Source organism: Pyxicephalus adspersus, chromosome 7 (assembly GCF_032062135.1).
Source record: "Pyxicephalus adspersus chromosome 7, UCB_Pads_2.0, whole genome shotgun sequence".
NCBI lineage: Eukaryota > Metazoa > Chordata > Amphibia > Anura > Pyxicephalidae > Pyxicephalus > Pyxicephalus adspersus.
Genome location: NC_092864.1, coordinates 60,560,437 through 60,582,011, shown reverse-complemented (window position 1 = coordinate 60,582,011; position 21,575 = coordinate 60,560,437). Strand labels below are relative to the sequence as shown.

The window sequence follows — 21,575 nt, the reverse complement described above, 5'->3', positions numbered from 1 at the left end:
GGTGTGGTAATTGAGGATTAATACTTTTAGGGTTCTTACTGTAAAGGAAACCCCACACAATACACATATATTCTTCACTCTTATGTCTACTACACATTTTTTTCTTTAAAATGCCGAAAATAGGCAAACTATATAAACCTTAATTACTATAGTGGAGAGGCAATGAATTTAAGTAGCAAATCTACACTATAAAGAAATAAAATGTTTAAAACAGTATGTGTTATAACAAAAAATATATCCAGGGGTAAATCAGTATTAAAAAGTAGACAATCTGATTAATCTGATTGGTGCACAAAAGTTATAGAAAACCACAAAGGACAAAAACATTCAAAACTATTGATTTCCACATACAGCAATGTAAATATCAAGGTTTCTACTATTTCCTAGTATTCATCTCAATGCACTGATCGTACTTGGCCTAATAGTGTCAGGACTCCTCCTGGCTTATACACACATTTTTTTTGACAATAACTAATCTTTCCTGCTGGTATTTGGACATGATGATCCCAAATCTAACATACTGAAACTATGTTCAGGCAGCAGAAGACTTACACAAGCTGTAATAATTTTATTGTTAAGACTTATATCACAAACATTGGAGCTACACAAAGGGTGTCTAAATAGGTCTGTAAAGATGCCCAGCTGCCTTTGACCAAGGTTTGTGACCTTCTGCTGTCTTCATCTAATAGGTGGAGAATAAAATTTGTCAAAGATGGAAAAAACGGGTAATTAAAAAACGATGACACCTAAGTATATGTTTGGGCTTTCCAGGCGATGCATGTGTCTGATGTGGGGGTCCATATTAGACACTCTGGAGGTAAAACATACAATTATTACAGCTTTCGTAGATGGTACTAAATGCAGACGTTAATAAAAATTATAAACAGTAAGTCAATTCAAAACAGAGAATTGGTTTTGGTTTTGGCAGATATCACCTAAATCACCTAACAGTTTCATAAGTCCTTCAGAGACACCTCTAGCAAGATTGCTGTGCTTGAATTTTAGGGAACATCTCACCTATAAAGCAGTGAAAAAAAAGTTCCAAAAAGGACAGCAATTAAGGCAATATCTATGGCATGTAGCTCCAGCTCCTGTAATCCCAGAGAGATCAGATGCTATAAAATGACTTTTTTATTGATTGAACTAAATAAAGATTAGTACCTCATTAGTAATATTATAGCATCTTTCCATGTACATGTAACACATTTTAATTCATAATAATGCTTAGCATGCCTGCAACAGATATTTCTAGAAGAAACAAGATCTACAAACAAATCACCTTCCAAAAGAGAGTGGCTTCTGTTTATTTGACTTGGCAAGGACATGAAAACCTCATGCCACGCTCAGAGGCACATATGAACAATAATATGGAGGCTGCCGCTCCTGGAAGCTAAATCCAATTTAAACAGTTCACTGGAGCAGACTAGGTAATTAATTTAAATGATAGTGGAGTCACAGACAAATAAAGAAGGAAAAATAAAAGAGGTCCAGGTCTTCCGATATATTCTTTACAAAATTAGGTTAATAACTGACAAGCAAATATAAACATGTTAATGTTGTACACTGTTGATGAAAGATCACATATGGCAAAATACAAGTAAGGGTTACAACAAACAAAATACATAAAACTTTACATTTCAAATAAAATACCTGTTGTAGGTCTGCTAGCGAGTATAGGTGAATCTGTTGAAAAAGATATTCCCGCGGAAAAATTCTGAAATGACAAAAGAAAAAACATTTTCAATAGGCAGAGGCAGTTGAACTTGAAAAAGGGTAGTTCATCAAACTGGTAAAACCCCCATGTAAAGATATATCCTTGAAAATCAATTTTGGTACAGTTTGCCCAAACTATACCAGCTCCACCAATTTTGACATTCATCCTATTGATCAATCTATACTTTTATTTATTAAGACTCATCTACTGGAGTATTACTTTTCTTCTCCGAATTCTTTATTTACTTTTTTTTATTAGGGACAGATTCTTGTCTTCCATCCATTTTACAAAATAAGGAGGGCACAGCCTACCCCCACTCTCTTAACAGACCGACTGCCATAAATATTCCTTAGAAATACACAGGTAGTATGAAGGTAGTATTAAGCTTTGTTAATACTGAATATTTATAGAATAGTAAAGCAACATTGGATGAGGCAGACTATACAAACTATATGAATATAACCTGTTAAAAACAATATGCAAGATGTTTACATCATTACAAGCTAAAAAGCTTTATATGAAGGATGAGCTAGGTGAGTGTCTGTATGTTTTTTATATATATTATATAGAACAGAGGATTTATTTTATATATATTTAATAAAAATTAAATTGAATGTATATCTTTACAATATACTTATATTTTAAATAAACATGTTCTTAAAAAAAAAAAAAAACAACAACATTATTGTATAAGAATAATTAATATCAAAGTAATGTGTAGTATTGGATAAAAACTGAATTGAACCTAAACCGAACTATTGTTCCCTTCCATGGGGTTTAAATCAACATTGATTCTGGTTGTTAACAATGACATTCAATAGGTGTCTAATAAGGCAAATAGAAGGAGTACCTATGGAAGGTGCAGATAAAATAACACTAGTGAAACCTTATCAACAATAAGAAGTAGAGTAAAAAAAAAATAGATAAAACAAGATAAATTAAAGTTAACAAAAGTCTATCATTCATCTTTGTGAATACAGTCCATCTTTCCATAGTTACCCAAATGAACTGCAACAGAGCAGATTCAGGCCAAAAAAAAATTGACAAAGACATATTTAGAAGAAGATACACTGGAAATGACATCTTCAGAAATAGATCAAAATTGCACTTAGAAGCTAAAACTTGAGCCTGACTTCCTGAAATACAAATGCGGATTTTAAAAAATTTTGGCTCCTGGAAGACTATAATAATGAGGCCTGCCAATGGCTTCTGAAATGTTCTGTAAATCTACCATAGAAGAAATATTTTACACAGGGATTAAGAGAGGGCTGAAAACAATAAATAAGAGTGCAATAAATGAGAGTAGGTTATGGTATATTCTTAAAATCAAAGGCCACCCCCTTAAGTGATAATCAGATTAAAAAGAAAGAAGAGGCAGAGGGTTTTTTTTTTTAAAAAGCAAAAAAACACATATATATATATATATATATATATAAATATGACTATTTCTTTCTATGTAAAGAAGTATAGTTTTTTTTTTTTTTTTATATATATATAGTGCAATTACTCATACACATTGGTAATATGAGGTGTATATACAAACAGAAAATGGTAATAGTTTTTTTAAGTGGTATTTGTTCAATTATACAAATTGTAAATGAAATACTTAATCAAACTAGACATAGAATTCCTAGCTTTGACTGGAGTAATGATTGTATAAATTAAGAGATCAATCTGACTTGTTTCGCCTCTTGGGCTTCCTTGGGGTTATTAGACCATAAAAGTAATGTCCTAGTCGGAATAAGCCAGGAAAAAACTTTATAATTCAAACTGGGATTATTACAAGTATGATGAAGAAAAAGAACTATAGTTGGTGTTAAAGGGGGTAGGTGCCAAACTGCACCCTAAATCAGAAACCACAAGCATGTTCTCTTTGAACTTTTGAAATGGTAAACTATAGTGTAATTCCCATTGAGAAAGGTAGGTATATTTGTATGAATATCACTTCATCCAAAAACTTTTACCATTTGCTTCTCTATTTTCTAGTATTAATGTCTCAACAGCTAAAATCTGTATTACCAATTTCTATTTGTATGTACACCTCATATTACCAATGAGTAATTGCACTATATAAATATGTGACCGATTTTTTCTATATAAAGAAGTATTGTTTTTTGGCCACAAAAAAAATCCATCTGCCTCTTATTTCTTTTTAATCTAACAATGAATAGGAAGAAAACACTAGTTATGGGAAGATTGACAGGTTGTGTACTTTATCATAACTGAAACATCAGCGAGATAATTCCTCTCTACAAGAGGATATTGCACCTTTAGCAACCCAAAACTAGATATGAGAAGTAATTTGTGATTGTTGGTAACCGTCATCAATAAAAGACTATGATAATGATTTTACATAATGGATACGATCTCCAGTTTCCAAAATGTGTGCCCAGATGACCTTGTTTACTTCTTTGCTAATACACTCTGCCCAAATCCTGGAACACTGCCACCACTATCTAAGCTACTATAGCTTGAATTAATAAAGCTAAATGAAAGGCAAAGAATGAGTGACATAGCTAGTTACCTGTGAAGATACAATGTATTTAGACAGTTGTGGTTTATTTGTTGATACTGTTGTTACTCTTAAATACACCCTATTTGTGTGATTACTCTTCATCTGCATTTTGCCCCAGTAGATGTCTGCTCACTGTCACTAATTATAGCCCCTCTAAGGGATATGTATAGCTTTAATTAAACCACATGGACCCCTAGTGCAACATTTTTTTTAACCTAAATTAAAGAAAATGTGACATAATATATGCTTATATGTGCTGCTTTTTGAAATAATGATTTCCCAAGTAAATGTAATGGTGCTGTTCAAACCACTAATATTATTTTCTGCTACTTCTATTTATTCAGCCTTTTAAAACTTTTTAATTTGCAAATTTAGGTATAACCAGGAATGGATTTACTTTTAGGCACAGTATGCCTGAGTCTTTTAATGCAAAGAAGCATCCTTTTTCACTATAGCTATCTGTTACACCTTTTTCCCCCCATGAAAAATAAATATATATAAAATATCTCTGACAAGCTTATTTTCTTATTGGCACAAGCCTGGTCAGGGCCAGTGAAATAAGAACAATGTCTGTATGAAAAAAACAGGGATCTTGGAAGGAAGGTGCTGTTTGGGCACCAAAGGTTGTGTGTGCCTAGAAAGTGCAGTTATGAATATTCAGTCCATTATAAAATTCTAATATAACTAATTCTCTTACATAAGTTACTTTATATACCCTCAGTATGACTAAACTACAGCCATTTTTGTGCCAAACCAATTTTTTTTAGCCACGCTTGTTTAAAAAAAGCATTGTAAATGCAGGTAAAATCACATAAAAAAATCACAATTTGTTAAATGACTTGTAATTTGTGTTTGAGCTTAATAGAAAATTTGACTATTGTAGCAAGAATATAGCAAAACCTACTACATCCCATGTCATAGACCTTTCCTTTTCTGGTAGTGTGTAATTACCAGCTAGGATCAACTGGTCTGCTGACATCACATCCAGGATGACAATGTCCAGCAGCAGTTTCAGAGATTTTGAAAGTCTGCACAAGGAACCTTTTTATTTGCACATATAATCTTAAGGCTTTAAGGCTTGTCAAGATTGCTGTAAGACCCAGAGAGAGTAATTCTTTTTGCATTCTGCTATATTTATAGGTTTTAGTGGAAAATATGAAATTCTCCATATCTTCTTTGTGAAGAAGTGGCTCTATGATGGTATAAGAACGTCGGGTATCTGTTTAGTTCTAAGTTTCTTTTGTTGGTTGCTTTTTATTTATTCATTACACATCTTGTTTGTTCCAAAGTATGCGCCCAATTTTCCAGAAAAAAAATTGTAAAATTGAAACAAGTTGTTGTCTCTACTAGATGGAGCATTGCAAACCTGTTTATATGTGAAAATAAACCATTTTAATGTTTTTTTTGGTTTGGAAGTCCATATTCCACAGAGCAATAATTAATGTCATTCAAAACTTCAGTCATACTTTCATTATTTCCATATGGCGCTTTAGCTTTATTACATTTTGGCTAAGTGGTTAGGCAGAACGTGTAAAAAGCATTACTCACTGGCCTTGCAAGATGTAAGATCGATATCTCATCATTACTGAAAATATATCATTAGACCAAGCCTGAAAGACTCATTTAGAAAAAGACTATCCGCTTAATTTAAACCAAACCATGCTACATCTGGGCATCAGTGACTTAATTTAACTGAACTCTTGCTAGGTATTATCTGGTTTTATGCAGAAGTTAAGTGCATTAAGCTTCCTATTTTAATCCTTTATTTATTATTTTGTCAGTAAATTTGGAAAAGCAACATTATTTAGAACCCAAAAAGATAAATATGACATAGGTTTACATGGAACATCAGCAAATAATACCCGACTGACCAGATCTCAATGGCCCATTCATATTACTTGCAGGGTAGTAATGCGTTTTGTATTATTCAGGCTGTGTCTATAGATACCAAAAATCAGTTGTTAAGACCCATTTAAAAAACGATGGATCTATGATGAAAACAGGTAGGCAATCTTGGAGTTGGGTAGAAGGGTAAAAGCAAAACAGGATAGAATTAGGATGGATAAAAAAACAAACAACTAAAAGGCCATACATTTGCCTGGAGCACAATCTGTCAGTTTATATAGTAAAGCTGAACTTTGGTTAGCTTCTAAAATATAACGTGTCACTGCACCTTCATATATCCCTATATATTAAGGATCCTATTTAATGTACAGCGCTGTGCTGCTAATATGTTGGCGCTATATAAATCCTGTTTAATAACAATAATAATAATAGTATTTGCTTAGTGTGGGTGGCACGTAAAAGAGAATATTATTTTTCTTCTTCCTTGGTCCTACAGGCTACATTCATGCAGGTTTTGGATATTCACAGCTGCTAAATAACGTGCTGGTAAATAACACTACAGTCATGGGGAAAAGAAAGTAAATCCTCTTTCAATTATAGGGTTTTGCATATCAGCACATAAAAAAAATCATCTGATACTAAGCAGGTTTTAGGAGTAGGTAAATATAACCTCAGATGAACAGCACACAACATTTTGCACGGTTTCATTATTTTTAAACAAAGACTTATTTAAAATGCAGAAGCAGTGTGTGGAAAAAGAAGTACAAAATGTATCACCTCCATTAAGAGGGAAAGTAGCAGATAGGTGGATTTAACAATCATTAGCAAGTTTGGAACATTCAGGTGTGTGTTAGCACAATGCCAAGGTTGTAAAGACAGAAGGGTTATAAAGCAATTTCAAACATTCCAGTCCATTAGATTATTCACAGTGGAAAGTGTTAAAAACAATTGTCCTGGCGTGGATGTACCAGCAAGGTCAGACTGTGTAATGCGAGGGGAAACGGGTAAAAAAATACACAAGATCTACACTTTACAGAGCTCTGTTAGCTTGTTCAATGTTAATACTCATGACTGTACAAATGAACAAATATGGCTTTAAAAGGTTTCCAAAAAAAAAAAAAAAAAAAAAAAAGAACATGGCAGCACAGCTTAGGTTTGCAAAGTTGCATCTGAACCACAAAGTTTCTGGAACAGGATCCTTCGGACAAGTGAGACCAAAGTGGAAATGTTTGGTCATATTGCACATCTGCAAAAAAACTAATCACAAATATCAGAAAAAACACTTCATACCAGCTGTCAAAAATGTTGGTGGAGTGGTGAATATTTGGGCTTGTTTTGCAGCCAAAGGACATTACAGTCATTGATTCAACCATGAACTCCTCCGTATACCTATATTACTCTAGAGTCAAATGTGTGGTCATCTGTCTAACAGCTAAAGCTTGGTCGAAATTGGGTCATGCAACAGGATGACTTTTCTAAGCACACCAGCAAATCTAAACCATAATAGGTAAGGAAGAAAATAATTAAAGTGTTACAATGGTCCAGTCAAAATCCAGCCTTCAACTTGATCAAAAAGAAACATTATCATAAACAAGAGTGGGCAAAAGGTCCTCCATAACCAGGTCAGAGACTGGTAAATTTATATAGAAAATTATTACTGTAAAATTATTATTACTGTGGAGTTATTGATGATAAAAGTGTTTCTAGAAGCTATTGAACTATGGGATGTATTTAGTTTTTTTTATACAAGGTTTCATTTTTAATGTTTTAATTTTTTATAATAAAAAATAACTGCAAAATCTGTTGTAGTTTTACACTTGAAGTTAGATTGAAATAATTTTAGAACCTGCTAAGGACTAGATTATATTTTTTTATTATGTCCCAGTACATAAAATCTTAGTTTAGAATTAAGTGAGGGTGTACTTTTTTCACATTTTTATAATATATTCATTTTTGTATTCATTTTTTTTATTCATTTATCAAGCATAAACCTAATATACAAAGAAAATGGTAAAAAAAAAATTACAGTTGTAAAAAAAAAAAAAAAAAAAGGAACGGAAGTAACATTTAATTTAGACAAAATATTTTCAAATAACTTACCAGGACAGTTCGGGTTTAACTGTCTGTGTCAATATAAAAATTACAGTTAAAAAAAAAAAAAAAAAAAAGGAACACGTGTCAAACAAAACGATTTTTAATGCCTGAAATTGCACACAAGGTTTTCTATGAAATCCCTAAAAATCTTAGCACTATTGTAAATAATGAGACTATTATAAAACATTTTAAACACTGACAAATCTCCATCCTGGTAATTTAAACATGGTGGTAAATATTTGATAACCTTCAAGGAACACATATCTGTCATCCATGTTAAGCTGTCATAGACTACATTTAGTTTTCTTTAGGCCTAAGGGACAACACCTTTTAAGCAATAACCCTAACACATTAACCCAAGTGGAGCCAGTATTTGGCGAGCTAGTCTGTCCAACCTAATAAACTGTAGTACCAGCAGTTTACTTGTTGAAATACCAGTGATTGAAACCGTTTACAGCACGTTTCCCCAATATACCTATCTAATGAGATATTGTAAATACTTGTTCCATTATATAGATTCCTGGATTTTTAACTAAGAGATTCAAGGCCATCTGGAATGTTTCAAAGTGAGAACTATTGCAGACAGTGAGGCTTTTAAACTTTTGAGAATTCACTAAGTCCCATTTAAATAACATGCCTAAAATAAATGTTGCTAAGTTTACTTTACTGTGCCTTAAGTGGAATGGTTAATAGCACCATTCTGTGGCAGAGGTTTCACCCTGGCCAGCATAGTCAAAGCTGAATATTAGCAGTGGCACTCCCATCAAAAGAATACAGAGGCACAAATGTATTAGGTCTCATCAATTTGCCAGAAGTCATCTGTATTTGTCTGGAATGCAACGCGTTTGAACCTTTAAAATATCTACAGGGTTTATGTAGAATATTTAGACCATGCTTATTTTTTATTCTGTATTTATAATAGACAATTCATTCATGTTATATTTCTTATAAGTAGGTGGAATTAAAATTGTAATGTTATCCTAAGCCATGTGCTGATGCCAGACAGTGACCTGATTACAGAACAAAACTGTCAAAATTGACAAGTAAATTGAAGTATTTTTGCATGTTGCAGACAAAATATACTGGAAGATTACAAACTAAAGAGAAAGAATTACTTTAAAGTACAAAATTGCTTCTTTAGCAATTACTGTAGATCTGTATAATAAATTAAAAGATACTGTGGCTTCTCTTTGAGCAATGGACAGCCAAAGAAGAGCAAACTCTGTAGATGACTATGAAATGACCATTGAGTTATTGTTGGGATGTTAATGTAGCTACTGATTCACGCAACATTGTGTTGGGTATGTCAAGAAAAAAAAAAACACAAGTGAGATAGGTGAAGCACAAAGTTCAATTGTAAAAAAAAAAACAAAAAAAAAACATATTATGCTGCAAAGCCTCCATTGTTTGATGGCAGATGTGTTAAATCCCAAACATCACGTGGTTGTTACAGTAGTTGCATAAATCTGCCCAGAATAGTGTATTTGGTGCTGAATAGCAGCTAGCAATATGTAGCTGGCAGCAGAAAAATTGTTCGTAAATGAGTACCAGCATTTTATCTTAAGTCAAAAGAGCTCAGTGTATCCAAAATGTTATTTAAGTATATTTTATTCTTTTTTCATTTTTTTTTTTTATGAATGGCAAAGTATTTATCTAATTTTCATTATTGTATATCCTATAATTATTCGCACTAATCACAATTATTTCAATGGAGGTAAAGAAATGTTTTTATTACATATTTTTTACAAATAGAGGATCCCTCTAAAGTTGAATAGAATTTCCCTAATAAGGAGAGCAATAAAATAACAATAGTAAATGCAGGAGTGTCCCTATATCATTAATCAAGTTGCCTTTTAGCTCCCAGACAGAAGTATTAACAGAAGCTTCCTCTTTGTTTATAAAACTGTCACAGGACTTCCATTGGTCATGCTTGCTGGCTCTCTATTAGAAGTCATTCAGACACACAGAAGTGTACTGCAGAATGCAAATTCAGTTAGCTTTATTTTTAGGTAATAACTATATTTAGCTTCCCCTTAGGATAACAAAATCCATCTTAGCTCTGTACATACATATTATAGAATTAAACCAGTACCATAGCGTAAGATGTACTTTTGTTTGTGCTGGATCTGTAAGCCTAAAGTGTACATGTAGGCAGATATAAAAATTCTGTATTTATTCATCCATACACATACATTGATTTTTATATATCTGTAATCCTGTAATTTGGTAATATTGCAGCACGGTGGCTCAGTGGTTAGCACTTTGCAACACTAGGTCCCAGGTTCGAATCCCGACCAGGGCTTGGAGTTTGCAGGTTCTCCGTGTGTCTGTGTGGGTTTCCTCTGGGTACTCCAGTTTCCTCCCACATCCCAAAGAAACATGCAGTTAGGTAAATTCCCCCCCCCAAAAAAAAAAAAAAAAAAAAAATTGACTACATTACTGACATATGACTATGATAGGGACATTTGATTGTGAGCCCCTTTGAGGGACAGCTAGTGTCATGATTATGGACTTGTACTGCGCTGCGTAATATGATGGTGCTATATAAATACTGTGTATTAATAATAATACATCAAGATTCACTTTGGAAGTGGTAGGTGTAGCGCTGTAAGCAAATAAGCATTTACTGCATTGCACAGTGTATTGAAGTGAACACATTGATCGTGCTGATTAATATAGATAGGAAAGAGATTAACTCATATTTCAGCTGTTGTCTAGCTATCTAACTAAATTCTTCTTAACCAAGCTGCAGGGAAGGACTTGGCTGAGAGACAGAGGAGCATTTTGTGACAAAATTTGAACATTGCATGGCTACCTGCTCTCATACTGAACTTAAAAACTTTGATTTTAATGTTTCATTGCAATTTAATAACTCCTAAATGTTAAATTAAAACTACAGCTAATTGTATTTGAAAATGATAGAGTATAAGTCAAAAACATTGACAACACATGAACCAGATAATGTTTGTTGAATGTAAGATTTACTGTTTTATAAACAAACCCATAGATTTACAGAATACAATGTATTTTTAATAGAGGTCTTTTACGAGACACACAGTAGTTCCAGGTAGCTGGATCAATACATCTAGGATACATAAAAAGTTATACAAAACATAAAATGTAACATTTAAAGTGAACAATAATATCTTGAAATGTGTGCTACCTGAAAATATATTTTACTTTTCTCCTAATGCCCCTTGCTGTATCAGATGCAGGGCTGTCCAGATGGTATACACCTTTTGGGGTTTTCTCCTAAACACTGCAAACATTAGTTCAGCTTGGCAGGTAGGATTCTGTGCTTTGCCCATTTGGGGTATAACAAAAGGTTAACTTTACTGCAGACTTCCATAGATGCAAATGCTTACCTTTGTTTTCTTCTCCCACCTTTATGTTAGCCACTGCAAAGGAAAAGTGAGCCCTGTGAATACTGTAAGTACCATATGATACTGCTGATTGGCACAGAACTGTCAAATGGGTGAATACCATGCTCTTCCACATCTGTATGCATTAGCTCTTTCCTTTGAATCCTGCAGCGTAAAGAAACAGTGGGGAACAAAGAAAAAGTACTGTATATGCCTCTGGATAGTGCAAATGTATAAAGAAAACCAGTTGCTGCCCTGAATGAGCAAATTACAGGTTTGCTTTAGTCCTTATAGTACACTGACCTAGCTTTTGCTAACTAATTAGCTAATATTACATAGGATTCTTCTTGTTTTATGCAGATTGTTACTTACAGCAATTCACTTCTCTTATTTTAAATAAAGTGACCCACCTTCTACGTAGGTCTTCAGCCACCACAGCCCGGCAACTGAAAAGATAAGCCCGGAGTGACTTCAACTGCTGTCTCAAGCGCACAACTTGCGCCAGGGCATCGACATGTCTGTATAGCAGTGGGTTCTCCTGCTGGACGTCAATCAATGGCTCTTCATAGACATATTCTAAGAACTCCTTTGCCTGCTTGGATACCTGAGAAAAAAAATAAGAGGACATTTTACATCTAAGTCTGCACAGGTTTTCATGAAACTTGATGTCTGTCTTTGTTTCTTTTGTACATATTATACTGATTAAATACCCTTCTTAATCTCACAGCCGGGAATTTTATATTGTTAAGTAGTGCACCTGCCTCATAGGAATAAATGTTTTATATAAAAGCAGCTTTCTTTTCTTTTCAATTTCTCGGTAGAATCTCAAATTATTGTTGATCTCGGATAGCAGATCACAGACTAAATATATACTTAAAAAGTGTAGCTAAACAACGTTCCTTAGTTTGGATTTCTTTTGGCCAACAACTGATTTAAGATATGTATGAGTCACATTTATCTAACAAACACTTCAGCCTAATTATAGAAAAAAAATGATGCAAAAGCAATTCCAGTCAACAGGTAAAACAAGTCAATTAACTACTAAAACAGTCCAGTAAAATTAGTAAATCAAAAAGTTCATTCAATTTATTTTAAAGCCACTCTATGGCTAAATTTCAAACCCCTCCATACCATACAACTACATTGTTTCCATCCACTTAAAATGCATCCACTGAAATAAAAAAAATAAAAAATTATGAAAAAACAAAAAAGCTTTTGGAAAGTGCCATCATACTTACCTGAATCCCTGGTAACGTGACCTTCAATAGAGTCTTCTATGGGAGGCAAGACTGATGATCCACCGCTACAGCCAATTGGTTTTGGTATTGCTTTTCTTTATAACTCCACCATGCAGCCACAGAAGTATTTATGACCCTATTATCATACTGGTAATGAACCCTCAATTGATGAGTTTGCAGCATGCTTGTGTTAACCAAATCTGTTTACCCTCCATGTTAAGGTAATTTACTAATGCAGGTGAAGAAATATGTCCAAAAACACAACGTATAATAAGATAACTTCCAATTTATACTTTAGTTGCAGATTTGTACACTGCTGGCTGTGATGACGGTTACTTACACATCAATATTTATTTTCAAAATATTTAAAAAGAAATGTTAAGTTCCTGACCCCTTTGAATACATAAACTTTTCCCCTTATACCAATATGCAAGTTTTTCATGAAATCCTCTAGTATGTATCAGATGCAAAGATGATAACGCAATGGAGAAAAATATACAATATACACAAGATAGGCTAACTATAGTAAATTAATTACCAGAATTCACTGAACTTTTTTTTTTCTTGCTATTATGCATTCACTCAAATGGAGTAGGAAAAAAAAGATGAAATAGCTCTTGCTAATGTATTCCATTTTTAAGCAGGAGGAAATTTTGTTCATGACACTTGAGACTAGAATGATGAAAATGATATATTGAGCAATGCCATTAGGCTTCCAGGCCCTTAAGTCCATGTTTACAGTGAGACAGAGCTAAATTGTGCTATTTCAGGAAGGCAAATTGTGGCAGAAAGGATCTTTTTTTTCTAGATTTTAAATGTCATCTTCTCTAGACATGTTATACCAAGTTTAGATTAATCACAAATTACCCTTAATCAAGAAAATAAAGTTCAGACCGGTAAACAGATCCAAACTTTTTTTCAGTTATTAAAAATAGAAAGTATTTGTATTATCATATGATACTTTAAGCAAGACTGCATTACAGAGACATTTTGGCAGAAAGTACAAAAAAGTAAATAAAATCAATAAAAATCCTATTTATTTTTGGGGGTAACCAGCACACCATACAATATGCATGCCACACTTAAGCATTTGAGCATTCTACACAACACTTCCCTCTATACACATGGTTTGAAATTATACAATCTCTAATATGTTATATATACAGAGCATTACTACTGCTAGAAATACTCACAGCATGTTGGCCAATCTTTAGACTCGCCACACAGGAGATTGCACTCACAAGCTCTTTATCCTTTTGTTAATTTCATCTACAACAAGTTTATGTAAAAATGAAATGCATCTGCCAACAGTATCTATTTGACAGTCAATGCCAAATATGTTCCTCAAAAAGCAGTAGAGATACAATAGCTATTTTACTCCCAATCCACAAATATTAAATTGCTTGAATCTTCTAAAGCACTGTATAGATGTCAGATGGACATCAGATGATTGTCAATGGAAATTATTTTTTGTAATAGTTTTCAGTGACAGATGTTCAAGGGAGGGGAAAGGAGGAGTGAGCAGTAGTTCATGAATCTGCCATGTCGGATTGATGAAAGATATGGGGGGGCACTATGCAGATGCCAGGTTTTTGTCCAAGACAAGCCAGACCATTCATCCTGGGTGAGACTGATCAGATTTGTCTATATAGCCTAACACTGAATTAACATACTGTCATCAGCATCTACTCCATCATTTTCTGCCCATACAATACCTTTCACAATTTTACTGCAATAATTAGAATCATGTGATATTTTTACTCGAGAAGTTCCCTTGCATTTGGATGTGGAGTGCAAGCTTAAGTTAGCTAAAGTTTAATCTGGTCCTCTCCAGCATCAAAATGCTAATGATGTTGTATATTAAATATTTCAGTTTTCTTTACATATCTCATTTTATGTTCTGTGCTTTACTGGTAGATCATGACTAGTGGGAAAAGGTGCTGGCATGGTGTCCTGAAAACATCACGGCACCCTGCCTTATGAAGACCATCCTAGGTATGTCTACAAGTAATACAGGTCTCCATGATTGACAGAACTGATATCCAATGATCCAATATCCAATATAAACAGGGAGGGTCAGGGACAGCGAGCCTGGGGAGAAAGATGCTAATTGTTTCTGAATGTCCATCAGCCAGGACATGAGGGAGGCTCTATCTAACTTGCTTCAATTTTTAAAGAACATAGTGAGAAGCTAATTATGTGCAGTGAAATCTCAGTACTGAGTAGAAAATTTCAGTACAGAGAAGAGAAACAGTTACCTTGCATTGAGTCCCTCATCACATGGCAAAGGTTAAATACTAGTTTTAAGATCTAGGATGTTGACTGATTCTGCATTGTATATGGTGGCTTTAGTGAGTTGCCACTGGTTGGGCAGCAAAGAGGAGCAGCTATGGGGAGCAAATGTTTAAAGAAAAATAAGCCTGTGGAAGTGATGAATTAGATGGCGTTTCACCTTATTCATCATCACCTGGACAAAACTAGAATTTGAGCCTGGAGTCCATATGTTGAACTATTCTGGTATTCAAATCACAGGCAAATATATCACCAGAGCAGTTAACAAAAAAAAAAGGTGTCAAATAAATCTTTATCCAGTACATCCGTCCTCCACCCATCTATAACCCCCATAACACAAGACTATATAATAACATAACACACAAGAAAATGAAATTTATCTGAGCCATCAGCTACAGATTGAGGATCTTTCATATGTTTTTTTTACTTTTAAAGACATTCAATCTATAGTCCTGGTGACCACTGTCCAGCGGCATAGCTAAAGACTTATAGGCCCTGATGCAGAATTTGGACCTAGGCATCCGCCCAGGCCTGCAACATTGCACCTCATCTACTTGTATTGCAGCTCAGACTCCCCCCCAGGTGACAGACCCTCCCAGCAATAGACTGCCCTCCCTGATTGACAGAACCCCCTCAGAATCAGATCCCAGCGTGGACTTTGTTCTTAGAACCCTTACACACTGTAACACAGTCCCAGATTTCTGTGCATACAAGAACATCGAGGTATGGAAGAAGAGATGTGCTAGGAGAGGTTTAGTTGGAAAAAGGCAAACCTGGCTTTGTATATTTTTTATTCTGAGTATAAAGGGATATTATCACAGAGGTTGTTATTAAACTATAATTGGGAGGTGCAAGGTCCTATTTCTTTATTTCACTGCCTGCTATGTAATTACTTCTTAGTGGACTAATGGTTCACTTATTTGCTTTTTACCAAACATTCCAATCAGGTTTTTGTCATCAGCAGAACTTTTAGCAAGGGTGTTATTTGTTTACATTGCTTACTCCAATCTATCAGAATGTAAACATTTCTACATGGTAGAAGAGGCTACTTCATGTGCTCTAAAGTAAACAGGTCATAGCACACAGGAATCCTTCAATCTCAGAGACAATACCAAAAAATGTTTAACTTGTGTAGAATCATTATTCCATAGATGAATGCTGTCTACAAAAATTACTTAGATCCTCTTTTCCCCAAGGTAAATTAATGTAACAATTGTTGGTTCAAAATTCAGAATAAAAATGTGATGCAAATCTAGTTTTTGTAAGTTGTTTTGTTATAACATTTTGTTTTACATACACGTGGCAAAACACTATGGGGTCTATTTATAGGGCAGTAAATCCGATGTTTGCATTTTGATAGAGAATCTTCTAGAACCATGGGTTTCAATGCCAGGAATAATTTCTCCACCAGGGAATGTTTCAGTGAATGTCAGAATCACTGCTTTATAAAATAAATACCTATCCGTTAGCTAAAGTTAGCAAAAAAGAATACACTGCAGACACAGCTTGCTTTGCAACTCTGTTTGTGCGTTTGTAGTCTGAGACCGAGCCATCTAAAATGGGAGAAGTCACTAATAAAATTGCATTAAGATATAGGGCCTGATGGTTGAAGAGGATACACTTTCATTAGTGAACCTGAGTGATCTAGCAAACCTGGAATAGATCTGGTCCAGGATTGAAAACATTTGCTAACAAATAGCACAAGATGTTTAAGAAATCAATTCCAGGTTTGCTGGATTACCCAGCTCTACGGATGAAAATGTATTTTCTCTCTGAGCTGTAGCACATCTGGGCCATAATAAGAAAATTGAAGTAAAATAAAAGCTTAATACATGTAAAAAGTAGACTGGAGCTCGACCTGCTCGCTCAAAAAATAAATTTATTCTGAAATATTAAATATTTTCCTAATAGTTTTATAACATTTTTTAAATTTATATCTAGATTTTACCATAATAAAAAAAAACTTTTCTATGGAATACATAGAGTGCAGAGTGCAGTGTAATTTTATTATCACACATTTATTACTAAAAAAAAATTTTTAACTTGCATTTCTATACACTTACCGATCCACATTTTCAAGATTATATTTGATGTGCAGATCTATACAAGAAAGCCATCATCCCTGCTAAACCACTGACAAGAACAGCAAATTAACAGCTGATAATATGATCGTAAAGCCCCATTGTGGACACTTGTCCTTAAAAAATTCCTCTTGCTTTGAGTGCTATGGTTAATACTCACCTTCTTTTCTGTTTCAGAGATCTTCATTGTGCTGCTATTCCAGGTAATATTTAGACTTTATCCTTAAAGTTCGCTATTGGCCACTGGTATTACTGTGCATATATGCGGTCACCCTATTTATTCTTATAAATATATAATATATTCCATATTCCAGACATCCTGTGGAATACTTAGTGGCATGCATTAGCCCTTGTGGCTGCTCAAGAAGTGAATTGGAAGTATGTGGCAGAAAAGTGCAGTGAAGATTCAATTCCAAGGATTCTTTAGAAACTGTTTGTTCTGTATTATTATCCCCATATCCCTAGATTCACCCAACTTTTACATCAAATTTAAATATTTTTTACATGTATGAAACTAGAATCATAAGTAAAAGTTGATTCACACATGAATGCAATGTGAAAAGTGTGTACATTTTGGGTAAGTGCAAAAACATTTATAAATAGACCCTACAGTAAGTACATTGGGTATAAAGGTGGATTAAAAAAAACAAAAACAAAGAACCCTTTGTGTGTCACTAAACACCTCATTTCATTAGTCAAACCTTTCCAGGTTTATATAACAGAGCACCATAAATGCATACACGAGACCACATAAAGTGTATGCATTTATGTAATATTCAAGCATTTGCATTCATGTAAAATTCAAGCAGCAAACATTGGCTTACCGTACCTTGTGTTTGGAAGTGTCCCAGTTGTGAACAAGACGGGCAGGTATAATAAAGCCATCGTCCAAGTGACAAGTACTACAGTAATACCAGCCGCTATAACTGCATACTTTTGCTTTCCCGTTGGAAAGACCTATGGGTCTCTGACAACCTGTAACAATCAGAATAATAAAAAAGATATAAATTATATATCAAGACTTAAACATATAGTAAGGTAATATAATCAAGCGTTTTAGGTACGGTATCTAGAAGTTTTGGTTATTACTCATTAGATTTAAGTGTTCTTGGGACTGTGCAAAAAAGCTAAGAAAACCAATTCAGGTACTGTAGGGCTCCACAAGGTGCCAGTGCCTTGTTAACAACATGGTGATGGTGTGGCAACCATGCTGTACTGCTCCTGAATTTAGAGAAGAGTTGCCACTTTCATGTAGACTGTGACTTCTTTCACTACAGTGGGAAGAAAATAAAAGTTGAAGGGGGAATGGCTATCAGTATTGATTGAAAAGCATAAAGCTGGTCAATAAGAAACTGTCTACACTTGCATCTAAACCTGACAACTTTTTGGATTTGGCAGAACTGCCTCTGTTACTAAATATCTCTCTCACTGTGAACTGCAGTGTCTGGGAGGGGGGCACAAAAGAGAATTAGGAAGTTTTATGTTATGGGGGTTGTGCATTATATAATAAATGGACTTGGTACTTGTTAAAACTGTCATAACCTAAATTATTATAATAAATTATTATAATCCAGTCCCGAATGTTGCCAGTCTGAAACTTTATGTATGGATTCCTAAATTGTATCTAAATCCGCCTTTTCTCCTAATTAGAGTGGGGAACACAAATCAAATTTTTACTGCTGTCTTTGGCTTGCCTGGGGAAATTCACTCTCTCTGTCCTTGTGTCTTACTGCCACAGAGACTGTAAGGTAATGGAAACAAAAACTGTACAAAATAGAATTTCTTTGCCTTAGAGAAAGTTCTCTAACTTCTGTGTCTCTTACACATGAAGTGAAGGAAAATCATCCCAATAAAAAAAACAAACAAAGCAAGAAAAAAAAAAAAAAAAACCTTAGCCCTCACCATCCAAAGCTAAATTTAAATGAAAAACTAATAACAAATAATTTTGATATACCTTAAGAAATCTAAAGACATATTGGCTGACTGCAAATGGCAGGCTGGATTTTCCAGGCTGATAGCTATTGTTCCCTTAGGATAGGGCTTGCACTAGGTGTGTTAACATACTGTACAGGCAAGTAAACTAATCCAACACGAACATGCATGTGCATATACCAACCTTCAATAAAAGTTACAGATTGTGCAATAATAGATGAGCTACAGGTTGATGTAAATTATATTGTGTATTTGCAATGTATATTCATTTATAAATGAAGTGCACAGAAAACACCCAGGTGCTTGGAAATACTCTGTAAGCAGAGCTCCCAAACGTCTCTCTTTCAGGTTTCTTCGTGAACCTAATCCCTTTGTCTCTCTTTCATCTTTAGTTTTCCCTTTTTTTGGTCTAATACATAAATTTATATTAAAATGTAATTTAATTGCACATTCTGCACATTAATTGCTATTTTAATCCTTCTATTCACTCTCCGATTTATCGCATTTTATATTTTGAAAAGATAGAATAAATGAAAAATAGATGTTGAAAAAAGTATTTTTTATCCTGGTTTAACCAATCATTATTTGCATATTTATTGTTCATGGTCCGAGTACTGGATGCCTTACAAAAGCATGTTCTTTGGCTGTATACTAAATGCTGTTGCCATTTCTGATCTCAGCAAGTTTGTAAGCAAGTCTGCAAGTATAGTAAACATCGGAAGATCTCTTAAATTTGTCCTGTACATCCTGGTAAATACCCCCAGTAATTGCAGACTTCACATGTTTTATGTACTTATCTTTACCAGTGTCAGAAACTGAATGGTACGTTTCTTTATACTTTTATTACTTACTAAAAAAAAAAAATCATTTTTAATAAAAAAAAAACCGAAACAAACAAAAACACTGATATACATATTATCTAAAATTACTGATCATTTGTACGACATAACCAGGATTTTCTCTGTCTGTATGTACACTTATTCCTTTTATAAGCACAGTTACACAGCTAGAGGGACCTCTGGTGGTTAAAATAAAAAAACATTATTAAAGATTGTACAAATCAAATGGTGAAGCCTGCAGACGTGAAATGCAGTCATTTGTCCTTTGGGATACCAACATATAAGTTTATGCTAAAACTGCTTTTTTCCTCTAATCACTTTTCTTTCCTTGCAGTTCAGAAACAGAACCCAAAACCAACAAACATGTCAATAATTTCAGACAAATGACTTTACTGATAAGTTAGGTATATCTGAAGTCAGTCTTTCAATAATAAAGCCTATCATTGAAGGTTCAGCTAATGTCCTTACAATGTATAAATCTGTTAAAAAGCAAATACTTAGGAGAATACTTAGTAATTAGTGAATGTGTCACTTATAAAATATTCTTTGCAGATTAATCTTCCCGCTACATGTTTTAGAATTAACCTCTTGTGAATATTTGCCGAATGACAGGCTCGCTGTTTTACTAGAAATTTGCCCTTTAAAGATATGGCTGCTGCAAACCACTTCTACGACCATTCTTTTGCTCCAGCTTTTACAAATGAACCCAATTGGTTCATCAAGAAAGGAAGCACAGAAGATGTTAAAAGTACATATTAGAAGTTATGTCTAATATAAAGCATTGTTTTCCCCAGCCCTTTTTACCAGTTCAACTTTTCAGTAGCCACCCAGTTGTTTTTGTGTGGTTACTGAAAAATTGTGTCACAATATTATCAAGTATTTATATAGCGCCCTCATATTACGCAGCGCTTAAAAAAGTCCATAGTCATGTCACTAACTGTCCCTCAAAGGGGCTCACAATCTAATGCCCCTACCTTAGTCATATCTCTTTAATACAGTCTAAGGTCGATTTTGGGGGGGAAACCCACGCAAACATAGGGAGAACCTGCAAACTCCATGCAGATAGTGTCCTGGCCGATGTCCAAATCTGAAACCTGGCACTGCAAAGGCCAGCGTGCTAACCACTGAGCCACCCTGCTGTCCACCTACAACTTTTTCCCCCCACCATGCATGAAATAAATTCTGTGGAGAATACTGTAAAGGAGCTAGTTACCTTGTGGACATGGTGTTGTCTGATAACATGACAAAACCCATTTGTTGATGGGTGAATGTAGGAACAACTTTGTGGCCCACAAACTAATTACACAGCAACAAGACTGTATACATTTTCCCAATAAAAATGAACATTATTACAAGTATAGATCTTACTCATAAAACCACAAATATAGAACACCTCAATGATTTTAACATAATAGAATAATGTTTATTCCAAGAAGAACCCAAGTTCTTCTAATTCTTTACCACAAATTACATATTTTTCAAAATAATTTTGAATACATTTGAATCAAATTACTTATGATTGATACATAGGAAAAATGAAAAATGTGATACAAGAAAAATGTGCTTCCTCTATTTTTAAAAAGGGGTATTAATTTTGTGTGATCAGTGCTTTGATTGCCATGCCATAAATAACCTCAATAAACTCTGTTTATATAAATAGAGA

At 34.1% G+C, this 21,575-nt stretch overlaps 1 protein-coding gene and 1 long non-coding RNA gene across 4 annotated transcripts in view; one reads left to right on the top strand and one right to left on the bottom strand.

Annotated features, from left to right (window-relative positions):
* Positions 1-12,044, top strand: part of LOC140335768 (uncharacterized) — an 84,930-nt gene extending 72,886 nt beyond the window's left edge. Inside the window, exon 5 of the long non-coding RNA XR_011921755.1 lies at positions 11,933-12,044. This is a non-coding gene — a long non-coding RNA (uncharacterized lncRNA). The remainder of the gene's footprint in view (positions 1-11,932) is intronic.
* PLEKHM3 (pleckstrin homology domain containing M3) overlaps positions 1-21,575 on the bottom strand; it is a 93,705-nt gene that overhangs the window by 40,089 nt on the left and 32,041 nt on the right. For all 3 annotated transcript variants that reach the window (XM_072418683.1, XM_072418684.1, XM_072418685.1), the window contains 3 exons: positions 17,971-18,116; positions 11,941-12,134; positions 1,651-1,714 (listed from right to left, as the gene is read on the bottom strand). In XM_072418683.1, coding sequence (XP_072274784.1) covers positions 1,651-1,714; positions 11,941-12,134; positions 17,971-18,116 — 404 coding nt within the window. The remainder of the gene's footprint in view (positions 1-1,650; positions 1,715-11,940; positions 12,135-17,970; positions 18,117-21,575) is intronic.